This window comes from Eulemur rufifrons, chromosome 1 (assembly GCF_041146395.1).
Source record: "Eulemur rufifrons isolate Redbay chromosome 1, OSU_ERuf_1, whole genome shotgun sequence".
Classification (NCBI taxonomy): domain Eukaryota; kingdom Metazoa; phylum Chordata; class Mammalia; order Primates; family Lemuridae; genus Eulemur; species Eulemur rufifrons.
In genome coordinates, this window is record NC_090983.1 from 10,912,696 (window position 1) to 10,933,131 (window position 20,436).

General features: G+C 40.4%; 1 protein-coding gene across 1 annotated transcript in view; it reads left to right on the forward strand.

The window, feature by feature from the left end:
* COL4A4 (collagen type IV alpha 4 chain) overlaps positions 1–20,436 on the forward strand; it is a 103,066-nt gene that overhangs the window by 61,833 nt on the left and 20,797 nt on the right. The window contains exons 27-37 of the mRNA XM_069474089.1: positions 1,025–1,132; positions 1,638–1,856; positions 3,662–3,823; positions 5,261–5,431; positions 6,020–6,163; positions 8,034–8,141; positions 9,003–9,184; positions 10,528–10,591; positions 13,126–13,200; positions 16,868–16,975; positions 17,564–17,671. Coding sequence (XP_069330190.1) covers positions 1,025–1,132; positions 1,638–1,856; positions 3,662–3,823; positions 5,261–5,431; positions 6,020–6,163; positions 8,034–8,141; positions 9,003–9,184; positions 10,528–10,591; positions 13,126–13,200; positions 16,868–16,975; positions 17,564–17,671 — 1,449 coding nt within the window. The remainder of the gene's footprint in view (positions 1–1,024; positions 1,133–1,637; positions 1,857–3,661; positions 3,824–5,260; positions 5,432–6,019; positions 6,164–8,033; positions 8,142–9,002; positions 9,185–10,527; positions 10,592–13,125; positions 13,201–16,867; positions 16,976–17,563; positions 17,672–20,436) is intronic.

Consider the following 20,436-nt stretch of genomic DNA (forward strand, 5'->3'; position numbering starts at 1 on the left):
TCAGCGGGCTACAACAGCAAACATTTATTTTCTCTCAGATGAGTCTGGAGGTTGGTTGGGATTAAGCTGATCTAATATGTTTTCCATTCGTTTGCTTGGTCCCTGGCTCCAGGTTAGGTTTGGGGCTGTAGCATGCGTCTCATTGCAGGGCTCTTCTCATGGGATTGCAGAGATGCAAGAGGGCAGGTTCAGCTCCCAGGCTCCCTTCACATGCTGATTGCATCATGGTCATCGGTATCCCATTGGCCAAGGCAAATCACATGACCAGGTCAAAGGGCGAGGATGGGCACTCCTCACAGTACAAGTCAATGGCAGGAGTGTGGAAGCATAATTCTGTATCAGTGGAGTGAAGAAGTGCTGGTTGACTGATTGAATGTTTGTTTTCACTTTTACTGGGACCTGATCATAGATGGATTAAAAAAAAAGTTTGATTATTTTCAGTAGCCGTAGTCTTGAGAGAAGTGAATCCTCCAACTTTAAGTTGGCAGTTGCATCTTATTCGAAGTCCACGATTTATGCGTTTTAGCTGAGATAACGCCTATTAGGAAATCACAGAAGGTTTAAAATAAAATCTCAATTCCTTTTGCAGGGGCTTTTTCCCAATACTTCATTTAAAGGCAAATGCAGTAAGATGCAGGGAAATAGATTTTGGCCTTTAATCTGTTGCTTTCTCATCAGAGTAGACACTGGCCACCACCCCTGTCCTATAAGGACAGACTATGCTTGCATATTTGTGTTTGAGACCTAGCATGGGAAGATAGCAAAAAAGTCATCTGAATGGTCATGTAAGTTCCAAAGGCTGTCAGGAAGAATCCTTTACAGTATGATTTCTTAACAAAAACACTCTCTGTAAAACTTACTGGGAGCATAGGACCCATAAAATGCTTTTGTAAGCCAGGATAGGCAACATCTTCACTAGTAGAAATATTCTAAAAGGACTTAAATAGATTTTAAAAAAAAAATCTCATTTTGTTATTTGATTTGTGTTTTATTGAGTCTGTGTTTTGTTGTTGCTATCGTTTAGGTCCAAAGGGGTTTCCAGGTCCCCGGGGTGCTCCTGGGCCGAGGGGTACGGATGGGCAAAAAGGGCGGCGTGGCAAACCAGGAACATCAGAGATACTGGGTCCGCCTGGTAAATGAAGTGTTTTTCCTGCTTTGGGAGTGTCTAGCACAAACTTTTGAATACTTCTAAAAACGATGACTTTAGTAAGGAAATGGCCCAGGGATCTGTACCTAATGGGGAAATGGTTTTTCCTGATGCATTAGACCTTTAGCTGTATTGTGATAACCTTTAGATTATGATAATTTTATGACATGCCAGGGTTCCTTCCAGCTTGAAGCAAGAATTATATGCTATTATTTGTCTATTGTGCTGTTGAAACTGCTCAGTCCAGTCAGAATGTTTGCCAGAGAATGAAAACAATTAGGGGAACATTATTGGCTTATAGGAAACAGAAAGTTACAATTTATCTCTTTACAAAAGGTAGAAAAAACAACATTACCTATTAAACTGCTCTTAATTTTATTAAGTACCCCTGTATTTTTTGGAAATGTGTTTTTATCAAAGTAATAGTCATATCCATTGGTTCTATACTTGTACATATAATGATTTAAAATATTTTTGTGTTGTTAAACAGGCTTTCGTGGTGACATGGGAGATCCAGGTTTTGGAGGTGAAAGGGGGTCCTCCCCTAGTGGGCCCCCAGGCCCTCCTGGATCACCTGGAATGAATGGCCAGAAAGGAATTCCAGGAGACCCTGCATTCGGTCAACCAGGACCCCCTGGAAAGAGGGGTCTTTCAGGAGTGCCAGGGACAAAAGGATCCAAAGGTGATCCAGGATGCCCAGGGGCTGAAGGTATGAAGGCTCTTTTGGTCCATAAAGCCCACTTAGTTTTAGAACAGGTCACTGAGAATGTTTACACTATCTCGCTTTACATGTGTAGAATATAAAAATTTCACCCAACTGTTTTCCCTCAGATAGGGGCACTGGTTACATTTCAAATAATCTGAATCCCCACTGCTGCCTTTGCATTTATTGGTCTGTCTGCTTTTGCGTTAGTGCCACGAAACGCCAAGAGCAGGGACTTTATGACCTGTTCACTGCTGTCGCCAGGTTGAAGATGGAGAGGACAGATTGTGGGAGGGAGAGAAGTGCAGCTCAGAGGCCGGGGCAGTGTGGGCTGGGGTCCGAGAAGGCTCCGTGGGAGAGCCGGGCATGAGCTGAGCCCTGGTGGGCAAGCTGTCTTTGGACAGGTGACAGGGTAGAGGGACCTTCATTCCAGCTGGGGTAGCAGGCAGGGTAGCAACAACTCAAGATGGGAAGATGGCTGGTGACTGACATTGATTCATGCCCTTTTCTGAAATCACTAAGGATTTTTCAGGATCCACAGTGGAGTTTTTCAGATTTTAATATACTTAAAAATAACCCTGGGGGCAGAGGAAGGGTATCATTAAAATGATAGTCTTTAGGACCCTAGTCTCAGGATTCTTTACATCTGCGGTGGGGCCAGCATTATGAATGTCAATGAGCCCCTGGGTGACAGTGATCAAGATGTGACCACAGACCAGATGTTTGCAAACACTGTCCTGGCTCTTTGCTAACTGTGGATGAGCCAGTATTTATTAGGTATCGGCTGGGGTACCTTAGTACAGGGGACATGGAGGGGAGGAGGGGAATTAGCCACTATCTTTGCTCTCAAAGAGCTTGCATGGTGGTTTGTAGGTCAAAATATTCATGTACAAAGAAATAATTAGTTGGAAAGCAAAAAGATAATACATTATGTGAGTCAGTAAAAATACTTTTGACCTAGTAAACCCAGTATCTCCCTTGTGAAAGATGTATCTAAGGGAAGTGTTCAACTGAAGGTTACAGATATAAAAATACTCTTGTAGTAATATCCACAGCAGAGGTAATAATTGGGAATAGCAAAGACAGTTAAGTAACACACACACACACACACACACACACACGCACACACACGCACACACATGCATCACTCAAAAGAATACTATTCAACTATTAGCAATTAACATCATATTTGTAAAGACTACAACCAAATGGAAAACATTTGCAGATTAATTTGCCATCTGAAGTAACCCAACATCTGAATGTGCACTGTGATTACTATTTTTTAAATGTAAACATATGGACCAAAATACAAAGAAAACATAGGAAAATAAAATAGACTTTTGGGTTAGGGTGTGAAATTATGGCTGATTTATTTTTCTTCCTGAAGATTATGACACTGTCTCTCCAATAAATAGAAATTTGAGAGTGCAAGTGATAAAATCTCTTATAAAATGCAAATTCATACAGTGTGAACTAGCTTGTAAGTATTGTAGAAATTTGGCATAAAGCCTGCTGCAAAGCTAGAGGTTAATTAAAATCAGGAAGAGCCAAGTGGTTTCTTATTTGCATAGGCAACTTCTTTGTAGTCCACATAACCTTATCCAGTAACTCACTTAGCAATGTGTGTTTTTTCCACTCATTTGGTGCTCACTACATCTATGATAAGAAAATCCATTCAGAGACTTAACCCATTTGAGCACTATTCAGGATCAAAATGTTAACTTCCAGTATTGAGATGCATGAACAATTTGTTGTAGGCCATCTGTATAGTTTTGTGCCATGAATGTCATGGATACATTGTATCATTTCAGGGGCAGCTGGTGTTCCTGGATTCCCAGGCCTCAAAGGTCTCAAAGGCAGAGAGGGGAGTCCTGGGTTTCCAGGTATCCCAGGTCCACCTGGCCATTCCTGTGAAAGAGGCGCTCCAGGGATACCAGGGCAACCAGGACGCCCCGGGGCTCGAGGTAGTCCAGGTAAGCGTCAGCAGCTGTCAAACCATGAAAGCTCTGGGGTTTGCCCTCCTTACAAATCACTATGCTCTCCTCTTGCTTTTTTATGGATATTGGCAGAAGTAAGAGTCCTGGGTCAGAGACAGAGGACTTTATTACTCATGAGTTTCATGCTGGTTTGCATCATTTCCTCATGTCACCCAAGTCCCGTGGGGCCATGTAAGTGGAGCTAGCTGGACATCACACACACAGTGGGTTGCATCATCCGAGAGGAGCCCTGAGCCTGGGAGCTACCACTTTACAGTAGCCTGCAAGAAAGCCTGCTTTTTGTGTTGGGGGAAGTTCTATATCATCTGTCAAGGTTGCTTGCTACAAACACAACCTTGAAAAATTGCCCAGATAAAGAGCATCAGGACCTTGCATTCTTGCCATACCCAGCGAGACACATAGGAGCATAAGAGGCCCGTGAAGGCGTGTCTCCCCACACAAGCTGCCAAGGGGCTGTCTTAGTCCATTCAGGCTGCTATAACAAGATACCTTAGACTGGGTAATTCATATGCAGCAGAAATTTATTTTTCACAATTAGGAGGCTGGAAAGTCCAAGATCAAGGCGGCAGCAGATTTGGTGTCTGCTGAGGACTTGTTCCTCATAAATGTCACCTTCTGTCCTTACATGGCAGAAGGGGGAAACAGCTCTTTCATCCTTTTTTTATAAGGTCATTAATCTTATTCATAATCTCACTTATAAAGGTTCCACCTCTTAATACTACCACGTTGGCGATTAAGTTTCAGTATATGAATTCTGAGGGGACGCTTCAGACCATAGAGTCTATTTCCAATATGATCTTCATTCCACTATTCAGATAGTCAACTCTGTTGTTGAAATTTTATTGCTTTTATCCAAATGTAGAAATACGTCCACCTGAAAACTTAGAACAAGTTTGGGGCAAAACTTGCCCCTACAGCCGTATTCCCAGTGCCAATGACACCAGATGATGTTGCTCTGGTTTCTACAATTCTCCCATCACACGTGATGGCCTGACTGAAGTTCACTGGGCCGGAGCTTCAGGAAGCACCTGGAAAGTTTTTTTCTATTAGTCTCCCCACCCCTCCCCACACATGACTAAATACAAATAAAATTTTTGTTATTCATCCCTATTTTCCATTTAAAAATTCTTCATAATCCTTGAAAACCAACTCAAGAACATAGAAAAAATATTCTTCATAATCTTTATTCATCCCTACTGGAAAATATTTACTCAACTGATCTGCCCTTCTTTTTATAGCATCCAGAAAAATGTATTCTTAGACTGACGGAAAGCTGCTACTGTTATTCTAGCTGATAAATACCGTTTTCCTTTTGTTTAACACATCCCTGAAGCTACCGTGAGTGCTCTTTTCCTGCCTGTGTGAAGCCGGTGTAGAGCCTCCACGCACTCCTGTCACTGTGGTTTGTCTCAGGTGCCCCGGGTTGGAAAGGACAGCCAGGAGACATGGGGCCCCCTGGACCCGCTGGAATGAAGGGTCTCCCCGGACTCCCGGGACTGACAGGGGCAGGTGGACTCACGGGACCCCCAGGAATCCCAGGCCCCGTTGGGGATGACGGACTCCCTGGTCTTCCGGGCCCGAAGGGTAGGTAGTGCTTCTCTGTTATTTCCTCCCATTTTATCAACTTGGAATCCACTGCCAAGTGAAGCCTGTTGCCATGACCTACTAATGGAGATTACTGTTGTCTGACTTTGTCCTTCCCTTCACGACATCTCCCTTCTTGTCCTCTGTGTTGCTGTTTCCAGTGGCAGAATGTTTTGGTGTAGATTAGTAGGAAAAGGAGGTTGAGGGTGTTAGGTCCACAGAACCCATAAACACTTCAGCTCAAAGGACCAGTCAGCACCGATAAAGTCCTCGGGTCTGGGGTAACGCATTTCACTTTGGGTGCCCCCCCTCCTCAGCCCCACTCCTGTCCTCTTAGAGCATTTTGGGATCAGGACCCAGACACATCAGCACCTCACTTCGGGCCTATAGGGTAGAAAACTGAGGACTGGGCAGCAGAGCACAGCTACTAAATGCGGTGAGGTTGACAGCTGTTGTTTACTTTCAAAGCAGACTCAGAGTTAGATGGGAGTTTGCCTCTCTGAGTGAACTACAAGGAACATCGAAGATACAGAAATCACACTAGCCCTTAAAATGTTTTCCTACAAATTCATGTTCTCATTTCACCAGGACCCCGGGGGCTGCCTGGTTTCCAGGGTTTTCCAGGAGAGAGAGGAAAGCCTGGTGAGGACGGACAAGCTGGCAGAAAGGGAGAACTCGGAGAGGAGGGCTATCCTGGCCTCCTGGGAGACCAGGGAGTGAGAGGTGCCAAAGGTAAGTAACTGCACAGCAATGCAACACGCCTCTATTTTCAGTGTTTGATCAGAACCTATACATATCTCTAAAAAATAAAATGGGACTATTCTGCAGCTTGGATTCCTTTTCCTTTTAGTTATATGATGTTTGTTTTAGAATTTTAAACAAAGTTAATTTTCCTTACCTCTCAATCTTATTATATATAACTATAGTAAATGAAGTGTTTTATTAATAGAAAAAATTTAACAAGCAGTACTTACTTAATGCATTGACTCATAGCTTATGGGTTTCAGAGAACTTTCTCTCCTGTTAGGAAGTGGGTACAAGCAGGGCTTCTGTCCCCCAAACTCTGTTTCGATTAGAACAGGGCCTGGTAAACTTTTTCTGTTAAAAGCCTGATAATAACTGTTTCGGGCTCGGCAGGCCATCTGGTCTCTGTCACAACCAGTCAACTTGGCTTTTGTAGCATGAAAGCAGCCATAGACAACTCATAAATAAACATAAAATTAAAAATTTCAACAAAATTTTATTTATGAATACTAAAATTTGAATTCCATATAATTTTCATGTCACCAAATATTATCTGGTTTTGAGTTTCCCTCCAGCCATTTAAAAGTGTAAAAACCACGCGTATCTCATGGGCTGTACAAAAACTGGCGGCAGGAGGGATCTGGCCTGTGGGCTGTAGTTTGCAACCTCTGAACTACAGGGAATCGATTTCCATCTGGGCCATGAATTGCGTTTCCCCTAAGCTTCATTTAAAGGAAGAGTTTTCATTACTATAAAAAATAGAAGTTTCAAGACCACTACTTTAGACGTTCCGTGGCCATCGCTGCTAAATGCTTACTTTCAGCCCTCAGCCCTGAGGCTGCCGTAGGTGAAGGTACCATTTCATTTCCAGCGTTGAGAAGAAATGCTTGACAACTTCTGGAAACAAGGATTTTGTCTGTAAAGCCTTTTGGGCAAATAGCCTCATATTTAGTTCAAATTACCTTTTCTTCTTAGTCAATTGATTCTATTATTTTTTGTTTTATTAGGTTGTAAATTATTTGTGTAAAATAAAAGAATAAAAGAGTCACTCTTTGATAATTGATGCTTGCTGTGTTATCATGCTACTAGACAATTACCCCACTAAAAATTAAAAATTGGATTAATGCCAGTGATGCGCTAGTAACCCAGTTCTTTGAAATTAAAAAAAAAAAGAAAAAAAGCCGTGTTTGTAATGTTTGCTGATTGCTGTGAAGTAAACACTCCTACCATGGCATAAATACCCCCACCATGGCTGATTTAAAGTTACCAAGGTTAGTGACTGGCTCATAAAATTCTAGAATTGTTAATAATCGGCTCTGGCCAAGCTGGCAAGAGCCCACTGCAACAAACACACTGCTACAGCTGGTCAGTGTTTATGAAATCAGGCAGAGAGGTCGCCCTTCCTACCTTTTGGAAGTCTCTGTGTGGGGAACCATGTTGAGATAAGTGTAAGGAAGGGAAGGAGAGGGTGGTAAGGAGGGGAAGGTAGGGAACTAGAAATGTGAGATGGGCCAGTGAAGTTTTACAGAATACGGAGACATTTTTGTAGACTGGAACGTTTCAAACCTGTCTTAACTCACTGAAGGCTCTGCCCAGTTTGGCTGAATGTAGCAAACATTCACCAAGCACTCACAGAACACCAGGTTTTGTGGCTGGACAAGAGGGGACAGGAATGTAAAAGTCCTGGTCCTTCCTTTAGGAAATCAGTCGATGATCTTGACGTTGTGCAATCTATAAACATGAATACAGCTTAGGAGATCAAATGGGGATCTGTAAACTGGAAGTGAAGTGTGAGAACAGACGAATTCTGGGCGTGGCGCTGCTGTTTGTTTTGTTCTCACATAATTAATATCCACAGGAGCGAGAGGACCTCCCGGAGATGAAGGGGAGATGGCTATCATTTCCAAAAAGGGGAAACCGGGCGAAACTGGACCTCCTGGAGATGATGGGACCCCGGGAGAAAGAGGTAAACATTTATGATGTTTACGTCTATCAAGTTATGTTGACATCTTTTCAGATCATTCCAGCAAGTGTATGTGTTAGGCAACTTTCCCAGCAACACTGAGATTAGGAAAGGTCATTTTTAGATGTAAATGAACCATTAATAAACCCTGTGGTACTTTTTTTTTTTTTTTTGCTTTTCTATGCTAAAACTTAGCTGAAATTTACGTGTGTTTATAGATTTGGATATTCCAAACTAGGATCAACCTGAGCTGTGCATAAAATACTGGCTCCAGATTTAAAGTATCTGTTTTTGGTAGTTGGTTTAACAGTGAATAGCACAGTGAGTGTCCAAGTCATTTTGACCAGTGTCACTCCAGCTGCAATGCGCGTGTGAATCCCCTCAGGGTCTTGTGAAGCAGCAGGTCTGGGCAGCCACAGGTGTCCCTGTGTCGTGCCGCTGGTCCACGGCAACATGGCATAGCGAGGATTTTGACAACCACACTTGTGGGTTCTCCCCCAAGTTCAGACTTGATCTGCAGGCGGCCTGGGTTCTTATCTTAGCTCTCCCCTAAGTTAGTTGTTAGGGGACAAATGTTTTGACTTCTCTGGGCAAGTTTTTCCTCATTTGTAAGATGAATGTGTTGAAGCAAGTGCTCCCATATGCTTCCTCCGACCACTGATGGTTCTGAATATATTCACGGGCAGCTTCCTTCACAGCGAGGTCGCTAAAGCCAGAGACCGTAGTGAAGCAGCTGAGAGCAGGAATCGGGATTCCCAATACCTTTGGTTTCATCTCCTAAAAGTAGGACCAAGTTCCTCGGCCTGCCTATTGCCTAGCTGGACATTTCAGCAAAGTGGTTAGTAACACTCCCAACCTCATCAGGTGATAAAGGAAGTCCCGGTATGCAAGGACGAAGAGGAGAGCCGGGAAGGTCTGGACCACCTGGATTCCACAGGGGGGAACCTGGTAGACACGGGCAGCCAGGGCCTCCCGGCCCCCCAGGCCCCCCAGGCTTACCTGGGATAAGAGGGATCATTGGTTTTCCGGGATTTCCAGGTGACCAGGTAAGGGGCTACTGCTTTGTGAGGGAAGAAATAACAAAACCTTTCTGCTCTTAGGATGTCCATGAGGTGTCATAATTTGTGTGTATAGCATCGCCCTTTCACTGACTGTTAAAATGCAAGGGGTAGCACAAGGGAAGAAAGGAGTCTTCTAGAAGGTCATGATGTTCCTGACTAGTGCTCATGCCCAGTTCCCCTAACATAGATGACCTAACATAGATGACTGCATCATAATCCACATACCCCAGCCTGGCTTAAACAACTTGGTACAGACTTGCCTCATGTCTGCTGGTTTACTGGAATGAAAAGTAATCCTGAAAAAATCACTCAAATTCTGTTTTCTAAGCCTTCCTATCCAATTTCAGATATCACAGATTTTTAAAAAAATCATTATGGGTACATAACAGTTGTATATCTTTACAAGGTAAATGTGCTGTTTTGATACAGGCATACAATGCAATTTAATCAAATCAGGGTAATTGGTTATCCTTCACCTCAGGCATTTATCATTTCTTTGTGTTAGGAATATTCCAGTTCCATTCTTTTAGTTATTTTAAAGTATACCCTAACTTATTGTTCATTACAGTCACTTTGTTGTGCTATCAAATTTGTTCATTCTATCTAACTATCTAATTATATTTTTATTCCCATTAACCATCTCTATTTTATCTGCCCCTCCCCACTACCTTTCCCAGCCTCTGGTGACCATCATTCTATTCTCTGTCTCCATGAGATCAATTGTTTTTAATATTTAGCTCCCACGTATGAGTGAGAACATGTGAGATTTGTCTTTCTGTGCTTGGCTTATTTCACTTAACATAATGTTCTCCAGTTCCATCCACAAATATCACAGATTTTGCTTTAAATGTATTTGGTCTTCACAATCATGAGTAAAATACCCCTTGAGAAGCCAGGAGGTATTAATACAATTAATGTAGTAGCCTACATTATACTTCTAGAAAATGTATAATGTAATGCACTATCCATCTTTTGGAATAAAATGGATTTCTAAAGACTTCACTATGATATGACTTCTAATAATATTTAGTATCAACTTGTTCATTCAAAATTTTAAATTCAAGTAATGTAATACAATTACTATTTTGAAAGCAAGTATGGAGAATGGGGTGCTGCCTGTTCCTACTGATAGCTCTAATGCTGGAGTTTTATCAGCTTTTAAAAACTAGACATGTATAGCAGGATGCTTGCAATGTATTTGAATTTTCATTACCACTGCAAATTCTAAAAACCAAATTGGTTACAGAAAGTTATAACTGGATCATGTCATACATATACCATTTGTATCTGAAATCTGATTAAAGTCTTCTGTTCCATTAAATTGTCAGGGTGAGCCAGGTTCTCCAGGCCCCCCTGGGTTTTCAGGAATTGATGGAGCAAGAGGACCTAAAGGTACGGTTTGGAAATACAGCAGCCATCTGTCAAATGTATAGTCCTGGGTGTTTGTAACATTGTGAGCACACATCTTTTGCATGACAAGCAAAGTGCGTCAAAGAAAGTGGACATCCAAGGGGCTCTTCTTAGACTCTGCTAGACAGAGAAACACTCAAGACACATTTGGTCCACATTTGTCACTAAGATCCAGGGGTTCCGGATAGAAAACAGCATGCCTGCAGGTACATTGGGGTCTTTGTCCTCAGTGAGAGTCCTAGCAGCCATCCATGGAGTGATCACAGCCCCTCAAGTAACAGGTCTGGTGCAAGGAGACTTGAACTACATTGGTGGGCTTGTGTCCACCTTGGCTTGGAAACTCCATGTCCCACAGGAGCCTGTAGCACTTCTAAGGACTCCATAAGTAGAGCTTTTAGAGTCCTAGTTACAAGAATCACAGGACACAGAGGCCAAAGCCATGACTTCCCACCTGGTGTTAAGAGTTCACTTAAGAATTCCCAAGCCAGATGTCATTTACAATTGCCCTATTTTTACCATAGGCCAGATCATGAACATTTTTAGCTTTGTGGGCTATATGATCTCAGTCACAACTACTCAATTGTGTTGTTGTAGCATGAAAGCAGCCATAGACAATATAACCAAAGTGGTGTGGCTGTGTTCCAATAAAACTTTATTTATCAAATAGGCTGCAGAATGTCTTGTACCAAAACAATGTTGTTGCCTTATAACACAACTGATATTCTACCCTTATCAGATTTTCAGGGAAACAGAAATAGAAAGTTAACCCAAGGTCAAAAATGCCCTCAGAAAAAGAAAAGTTTCATTAACACTTTATCCAGACAGACAAACAAACAAACATCAGAATATATTAAATTGCAATGTTTGCATAAAACTTTCAATATTTTCACTATCTCGATATACCATTGGGTTAATATTTTTCTTTAGATCTACTTTAAAATGATTCACCTTTTTAACCTTAGCCTTAACTACGCTGTCTGTTAATTCATAGGTTTAGTGTACACTTACACTTTATTTTAATATAAATCAAAATAAATAACGTTAAAATATAGAATACTAATCAATGAACCACCTAAAATCCTCTCATTTACCACTTTGAGAGACATTCTATAAATAATATTGTTGTAAGAAACATGAACTGTGCATGCTCATTTATTCAGAAAGAATAATCTCGATTTCTTCTTCAGAAATGGTTGCAAAGAGAGAAGTTTTATATTTGATTTTGATATTTTATAAGCTTCAGGGTTCAGAAATTACTCCTTTTCTGCTTACTGATAAATTTATTATAGTCTCTTTACCTTTCTTTCACAGTACAAACCTACCTCTTCTCATTTCTTTCATACTTGTATTGGGCCATGTTTTCAAGGAGTTGAAATGCACTCAAGGTCCCTGGAGTCAAAGATGTCTCATGAAGCCCACAGATAGGAGACAGTTCTGCCAGACCATAAGGCTACTTGGGACCTGGCCCTTGGCAAGCCATGGTTTCTTGCTTTTTCTCATGGTCTTTTTTTACTTGCCTGTCTACCAACTGGCGTCATCACTCTTTATTCAGTATCTTCTCTGGATATTTCTGGATGTTTGAGTTGTACTCCAACATGTTCTACATCATGGCAACTCATGATAATCCTTTTGATTTCTGCCCCAATAGCCGAGGACCTCAAATTCTCACTTTTTTATTCCAACTTCTCAAGGGAAGACTGGCTGGCCTGGAATGGATCAGATTCCCACCCCTCAATCAATTAGCCATGATTAGGGGCAGGATCAGGTGGGAGAGATGCCTCCACAAGGTGCAGGTGGGACCCCCTTAGAAGCAGGTGTTAGTGGGCAGGTGCTGTAAGACATGTCTAATGCACCTTTCCTGTTCTCTTGTAACCCCATCAGCTGTCTTGTCCTCCCCTCCCACTCCATTTTGAGTCTTTCACTTGAAACTGGCTCCCAACTATACTGTGGGTCCTTGTGTCTCAAGCATTATGCAGCAGTGTCCAATAGCTTTGTGCTACTCTGGGAGTCACTGCCTACAGTGACTTTCAAATGTGCCATTGCTTGTGAAGTGATCAAAGAAGTATGCCTTTGTGATTTTATTTTTGTAAGGACACTGAGTTGAGCTTCCTTATAAGAGAGCTTGAAATGCAACTGCAGCAGCTGTAACAGTGACAATTTCTGCTTTTTCTTTCTAAAACAAACATAAGGATATAGTCACTCAGTGCCAAGTAATTTCTTAAATGGAAACCTAAATTTGAAAATTTTTTAGGGACTTAAAGACTCAAACTTATCAAGATTTATATTTCCTTATGATTGTTACAAACTATAAAATTGTATGTTATGTGTATGCACATTATGTTTAAATCACTTCTTGCATCTATATTTCTATTTGTCTTTGTTTAGGAAAAAGAGAATTAAAAAATACTCTCCTGAAGTGTTTGAAGATAGACTATAAAGACAAATATTATGAAAGTTATTAAGTAACTTGTATGAGACCAAATTAAATTTTCTTACATGCATTTTATCACTTACAGGAAACAAAGGTGACCCTGCCAGTCAATTTGGTCCACCTGGTCCAAAGGGTGAGCCAGGTGGCCCTGGATGTCAAGGTATAGCTGCATCTTTTTCTTATTAAAGCAAAAAAGAATAGTTTAGTTTGAAAAATAGAACAATTATTTTTGCCTTCTAGCTGGCAATGATTTTTTCAGTATTTTCTTCCCTCTTTGCACATTAAGATATATATCAAAGGATTATGTATAAACACTGCCATGGCATCCCTGGCCTAAAAGAACACCAGGATCATACACCAGAGAGTCTCAATTTTTTCCATCATGGTTCATGTAACTGATGATGTTGACACAACAATAAACTCCCTGAGGCATGCCCAGATTTAGACAAAGTCAAAAAGGAATATCGCAAGCAATTAAAAGTTGGACTATTCTGCAATCTCTATAATTTAAAATGATGCATTAGCAATAACCACTCACACTGAATACAGCCACAAGCTGTCATTCCGGCCCTTTCTTTCTACTGAGAAAAGCATATGAGAATGTTAATGAGGCATGCCACTGTTGAGCTATCACTGAATTTACTCTAATTTACTAAAAACCAAATCAAGCAAACGTAATACCTCATCACCAACAAGAAAGCTAAGTTGTTCAAAACAACAATATTTTGTTTATCAAGAGCAGTTAACATAGAATCCTTCAGAATGAATTGTGATGTACCATTGAGTTCTTGCCAACAGCTGAGGCCACGACTAGCTGCATTAGATGACCCCCGGCAGAAGAGAGGCGCTGGTGTTCCGTGCTTCATAGGGAAAGGGAAATCATTTGAGTTTAAGCCAACAGAACAGGACCCTAGAGGGGAAAACAGTCTAAGGACTTTTTGCTGTACTGCTTTGCACTCATATGTGTTTCTCTTTCAAAAAATGTTGGAAGTACAAATTGGTACTCCCTTTCTGGATGCTAGGGAAACATGCATCAATATTTAACACATGCATATCCTTTGACTTAGGAATTCCACTCCTAGAAATTTATCTAGAGCCTATACTCAGACAAGTGTACTAGATGTAGGCACAGGGACATTCATTGCATGGATAGAACAAGTGTCCATGTACAGTTGACTGGTTCAACTAGTTATGCCCAAGAGCATTCAGCTGATAGTGGTCAGGTTAGAAGCCAGGTTTGTATTTAGATGGGTCTCTTGTAAATTAGAATACCTCATACTAGTGATTTTATGCATTACCGTAAAATTCCCTGTGGCAATAGCCACGTTTCATTTCATAAACAGAAAGAATATCTGAGCAGAACTATTATGGAAAATTTTATTTTCTTTGTTTTTATACCATAAGATTGCCAAAATGGAAGTGTAACAGAACAACAAGCTAGTACAGTGGCAAAAACTTCCTTTCCCGCCACTTTCCTGTGGGTCTTTAACCTCTGACATGGACAAATATATTTAGATAGAATAATATTTTGACTGAACATATAACTGAAGAGTACATTTGATGGGAAAAATAGTTTTGAGGTCAGCCTTATGGAAGTTCATAGCAAATACCAAAGTGAGGAGTCTCAGAAAGGCAAACACAGTGGCTCAAAGTCAACCGCCATTGTCACTATGCTTGTGATCTTGGGCAAGTTGAGTATCTTCTCTGACCTCAGATTCCTCACCCGTAAACTGGCCCTATGCATATTATGTGGTTATTCTGAGGATCAGATGAGATACCTTGAAAGGAATTTGTAAACTGAAAATTACGGTACAAATGTAAAGTACAATAAGCAGCAGCAGCAGAACATTAAGACATTTTTCCACACTCACTGGTATTTTTATGTGAACCCTGAAGATACTAAAATGTTATAAGCTCAAAGTAATCCAAAGTGAGGGCCTTTGATATCACCTAGTATTTTAAGTTAGAAATCATAAACCTGAATTATTTACACTCAGGCTGACTTTTTCAGAAATTTTGCCTAATTTGTCTGGTCTCCTGTGGTTTTCACCATTGAAATTGTTCCCTTTCCCATATGCCATGGTTTCAGAGTAGAAATTTTTAAATTATGTTATATGTTACTCACCAGCATAGAGTTTACTTAAATGTGTATTTTCATTGACTGGGAAAAGCAGCATGGAATCTGAATGAGCCTCACAGGAAGGCACAGGTCTGCAGCTTGTTTGGGGATTATATACAGTTGTGCTGGGTGCAGTCCCGCCCACTCTGCCGTCAATGCAGAGGGAAAATACAGCACAGATTGACTCAGAAGTCCTGTTCTTAACACAACCCCACATTTGGGAGACAGGGTTTTTTTTTAATGCTTCTGTGTTTCCATTTGGAGATGAGAATAATGCTGTCTTACCTTTACTGTGGGAAGGTTTTCAGTATAAATAAATAAAATAACACATAGTGAGGCTGATAGATGTTAAATTCCATTGGGGAAGAGATATGGTGGAGATAGGCTGGTTTCATGTGTATGGTGGTAACTAATGATTATAAGTCCCTACCATGGCTTTGCACATACCAGAGCCATGTCTTTTATTTGCATTCAACCAGTGATTTTCAGCATAGACCATTGGTTTTTCCTATAACATAAGTAATTCATGTAAATAAATTGTAAATAAATAAATTATAAATAAATACATGGGGAAATAGTCTTCTCTAGTAATAAAAGAAATGTAGTTTAAAGGGTTTGAAATATCATTTATCTTTACTAAATTAGCAAGAAAACAAGCCAACAAACTAAAAGTCCTCAGTAAGAACATGGTCTGCTCTTGCAGTGGTGATCACTGACTGAGCCATGGGTGGCTCACGTATGGTGCTGTGAGTCGGAGCCACACTCACTGCAAACCATTTTGCAACCTGTATCAAGGACCAAATGTTGAATGGTCTGTTCTAGAAGATCAGAGAAGAACTGAACTTTTCTCTTCAGCAAGTCATTGTTATGAGAAAGGGACTGTTTTAGATTTTTAAAAATCTAAGAAACATATCCATTAGATTGCAGTGGATGATTCTGGAATGGAAACTAATGTGGACAAACCAACTGCAAAGGACATTAAGGGGACATTTGGGGAAATTCAAGTATGGAATGAGCATTGGATGATGTTAAGGATGGCTATTAATTTTCTTGGCTGTGATAATGTTATTTCAGCAACACAGAAAAATGTTCTTATTTTTCAGACTTACCTCCTGAAGTATTTAGGAATGGAATTCCATGATGACTATGATTTACTTTAAATACTTCACATTTAAAAATGCATTAAAAATCAAAGTATACTATTTACCTAGAAATTCTACTCCTAGGAATTTTCCCTAATGGAATAATTTAACAGGAGAAAAAAATTGATTAAAGATGTATAAAGATCATGATGCATAACAACAGAAAGTTAGAAATAACTTGAATGGCCAGTAGTAGAAGAAAGTTAGATTAATTAATTTAAGATTGATTCAGTAAATTATCAGCCAGTCACTTAAAAATGATAAGAAAACTACGATAAACTTGGAAAATTACTTATGACACAATACTAATTTTAAAAATCAGAATATACAGTTGTGGTTGTTACTTGTATGTGTGCACATAGGGAAGATTGTGTTAAGGTGGTGGGATTATGGGCATTTTATTTTTGATTGTTCCTTAATGCTCTCTTCCTTTTCAATGGAAACTATTTGAATATAAGAAAGTAAACATAGAGAAGAATAGTGAGGGATGAATTTGGTAATTTTGTAGATTCACCGTCTCAAAGTGTAATATGCAACTACTCAAATGTTTGACCTTCCTTCTTTAGGACAATTTGGAGCCCCTGGAGAGCAGGGCCTGCCTGGTGTTCAAGGGCCCAGAGGACCACCCGGAAGGCCAGGACTGCCCGGCTCCTCTGGACCACCAGGGTGTCCAGGTACCTTGAAAGGAAGTCTGGAAACTTCCTGAGCACTCCTCTCTCTCTTGGAGGATCAGAAAGAGCCAGTCTTTACTTAGATCTAGGTTCACATATGCCTCTGCCATTTCCCAGACCATGGCTTTGGACAGGTCGCTTAAACTTACCTGCCCCTCACCTGTAAAGCTAGTCCTGTCTCTCTGGGTGTCACGAGTGACTGGGAATAAACTAAGACAGCACCTGTAAAGTGCCTCCCATGGGTAGCCCTTTCTGTTTCACCCGCCATTCAGGACGCCGGCATTTTTGTTCTCCTTTACATGTAAAACAGATGCAACACTTACAGCGCAGGATTTGAATGGATCCTTTTCCTGCTGATTCAGAAAAAAAGAGAAAGTTTTAAATTATGATGGGTAACTTCATTCATTCAAAAGTGTATTTTCTCCTCCTGAAGTTAAGTGTATTTTTCTCCCTCCAGCTAAGAGGTGTGGAAAGGAAAAGTAATAAAGCAATGTTCCCAGTTACTCAGATGTTGAGAACATAGGTGTCTTTCCCAGGGAATGTAACTCATTTATCATCTGGGTATCTTCAAAACCTTCCTGTCATCCTCAGGTGATCAGGGGATGCCTGGGCTGAATGGACGTCCAGGAGAAATGGGGGACCCTGGGCCAAGGGGTCTCCAGGGGGACTCAGGGATACCAGGTCCTCCAGGAATACAAGGTAAGTCAAAAGGAAGCTCGTCCCATCCGCAGATCCAGCCCAACAAGGGCAAAGTCATGGTGCCTTTCCTGCACCTGCGAGTGACACTGCCCTTGGCTATGCCACGATGGGTGTCCCAGGGGTGCCATTGGCCTCTTCCTACCCTTTCTTACCCAGGGCTCAGGCGGTGCCCTTCTAGCCTCCTGACCGGCCTTCCACTGGGGACTATCCAGAATGGTGGCGTTACCATCTCATTTCTGAGGGCATTTATCCTGCGCTTTTTGTAATGTTCAGGCCTATTCACTTATTCCCTTTACAGATGGTTAAGGTTCGTTTATGTCCTAGATTCTGTGGTAGGAGCAGGGTGCACAGGTTTGAAGAAACTAGACATGATTCTTGCCCTCGTGGAGCTCACAATCTAAAAGGAGAGACAGACATGAAAAATATATATGGAAATAAATATATATTTACAATGGGATAAGTGGAAGAAAGATAAAGGAATAAGATGCTACAGATAAGAGTAATTAGTATTTGTTATCTTTGCTAAATAAAGAATAATGTTTTTCTGGTTGACTTGCTTGGCCTTTAAAGGTAATATTAGATTGTTTGTAAGTCTGGTTATTATATAATATAATATAATACTTGTTATTAACACATCCTCATGCCCTCCTATTCATTTATGGTATTTATCCCTCTTCAGTCCATTTCTTCCATTTTAGAAAAAGTACTTTTTCCATGGGTACTCTGTGTATACCTCTAGCATAGCACTTATATTATATCATATTTGTTTGTTTAGAGGTCTTTCTCACCAAATAGAATATGATTTTTTAAAAAGCAAGGACCTTTTAAATATTCTTGGCACCCAGCAGATACCTAAGAAGTGTATTGGTTGGTGGTATGAATAAATTAATAAATGAATGAATAGACAAATAGAAGCATGAACAACTGAGCTAGTAACCAGGAGGTTGAGGTCTTCACTTCAACCACAGTTGATGGTTCAAGCCTTACTTGGTAGAGTCCTGTAACCAGGTTCTCTCTGTCTCTTCTTTTATCCATTCTCCTTCTGCCTGCCTTTTCTCATTGACTCATACATATACTACATTTTGGTTAAATGAAAAGTACGTTATCTCAGAAGAGTTGGAAACCCCTTCTTCAGGGATTAATCATTTTATTGTTTTGAAAATCCAAACGCTGTTTTCCCACACTTTCTCCTCTTCACTCATCAAATAGCTTTGAAATAATTCCAGTTTTTCAGCAAGTTGTAGCATGGTGTGTATCACTTGGTGACGTTCTGCAGCAAGAAGCCATTTATTTTGAAGAGGTGGTACACTCACGTATTTCCAACACAACACCAGATAGCTTTGTACTAATCTCCATTTTCATTGACCCTTTTAGTAATGTGAAGTCCAGTGATTCATGATAAATTTAGAGTTTCAAGCAAAATGATCAAAAGTGCCTCTGGTGATTGTGGCCATTTCCTGTCTCTGACAATCTCTGTAGCCCTCATGGGGGATTCTTTGATACTTTTTTGTTTCTGGGAGGCAAAGTTGGTAAAGAACCAAAGAAAACCTCTGCCATTATTAACTACTCCTACTGCATTTCCACTTCTTCCTAAACTCCTTGTTTAGTAAAACAGCAAGAATTTTCAAGTGTGTCGGTGCTATAACAGTATACAAAATGACAAGGCTTATGCTACTATTGCTGGTTCTTCTTTCCCTTGAAATAGTTTGCATTTATCACATAATATCGGTATGACATGCTATTAAAAAGCTAATAGCTAATGAATTTGATCCCTAACAAAACCACTCAAAAATTAATCTCCAATTGCATCATAATTCTGTGCTATGAAGTAGTGAGTGTGTTAAAAAGAGAAGGTGAAGAAATAAATGTATCAATCCACATTTTCATACCACTTACAGACAGATGTTGCAGTTGTGCTTCCTCGCCACAGAGTGACACTGTTTCACTGCACACAGCCCAGTGAACAACCAGTCTTTAAAAAAACAAAACAACTAAATATATTCCTAAAAATCAAAATGTCTGCAGTATAAATCCATTGTTGCAGTTTATCATGCTGATATAGAAATGAACCACACTCCAGCAGAAACACTTTGAACTGAGAAACTAAATATTTGAAGTATGTTCTAAATAAGTCAAGGGGACTGATTATCTTGTTTGAACAAACCAGCTGCTGAACTCAAAGTTGTTTGCTCTGCTAGAACAAGCCATATGGATCTTGAGTCCTGCCTTGTGTTCAATTAAATTTCAACTTTAACTTAAACATATGCTAAAAATGGCTTGATTCCTAGATTTAAATTTTTAAGTACATATGTCCTCTTAAAGGAAAACACCCAAGTTGTAGTTGGGCATTAATATACGATTGGAATAATGGAAACCTAATGAAAATTATCTGCAGCATGACAATAACTGTTAAGAATGTGGATTGAATATTTTGGCTGGTGGCAACTGAGACATTTCATAAGAAAAAAGGACGTTGAGATGACTTACGGGGAAAGAAATGCCATGCACCTTACTGCTATGAAAATCATAGATGTGTTCTTTCCCCTTTTTACAACTAAATTGTCCCCGTGCTGCCCTGCCCCCACAGCACTTACCACACCGTGTAATTGCCTGTCTGTTCTGCCAAGTCAGGATTCCCCATTGTCTTGTCAGCACCTGTCACGAGGTACATTTAGGGGACTGATGCCCTGTGCATTAGGAAACCGTATCTTACACTCTTAGTAGGCACTCATGTATTGGCTGAATTTTTTAAAAAATTTAAATCT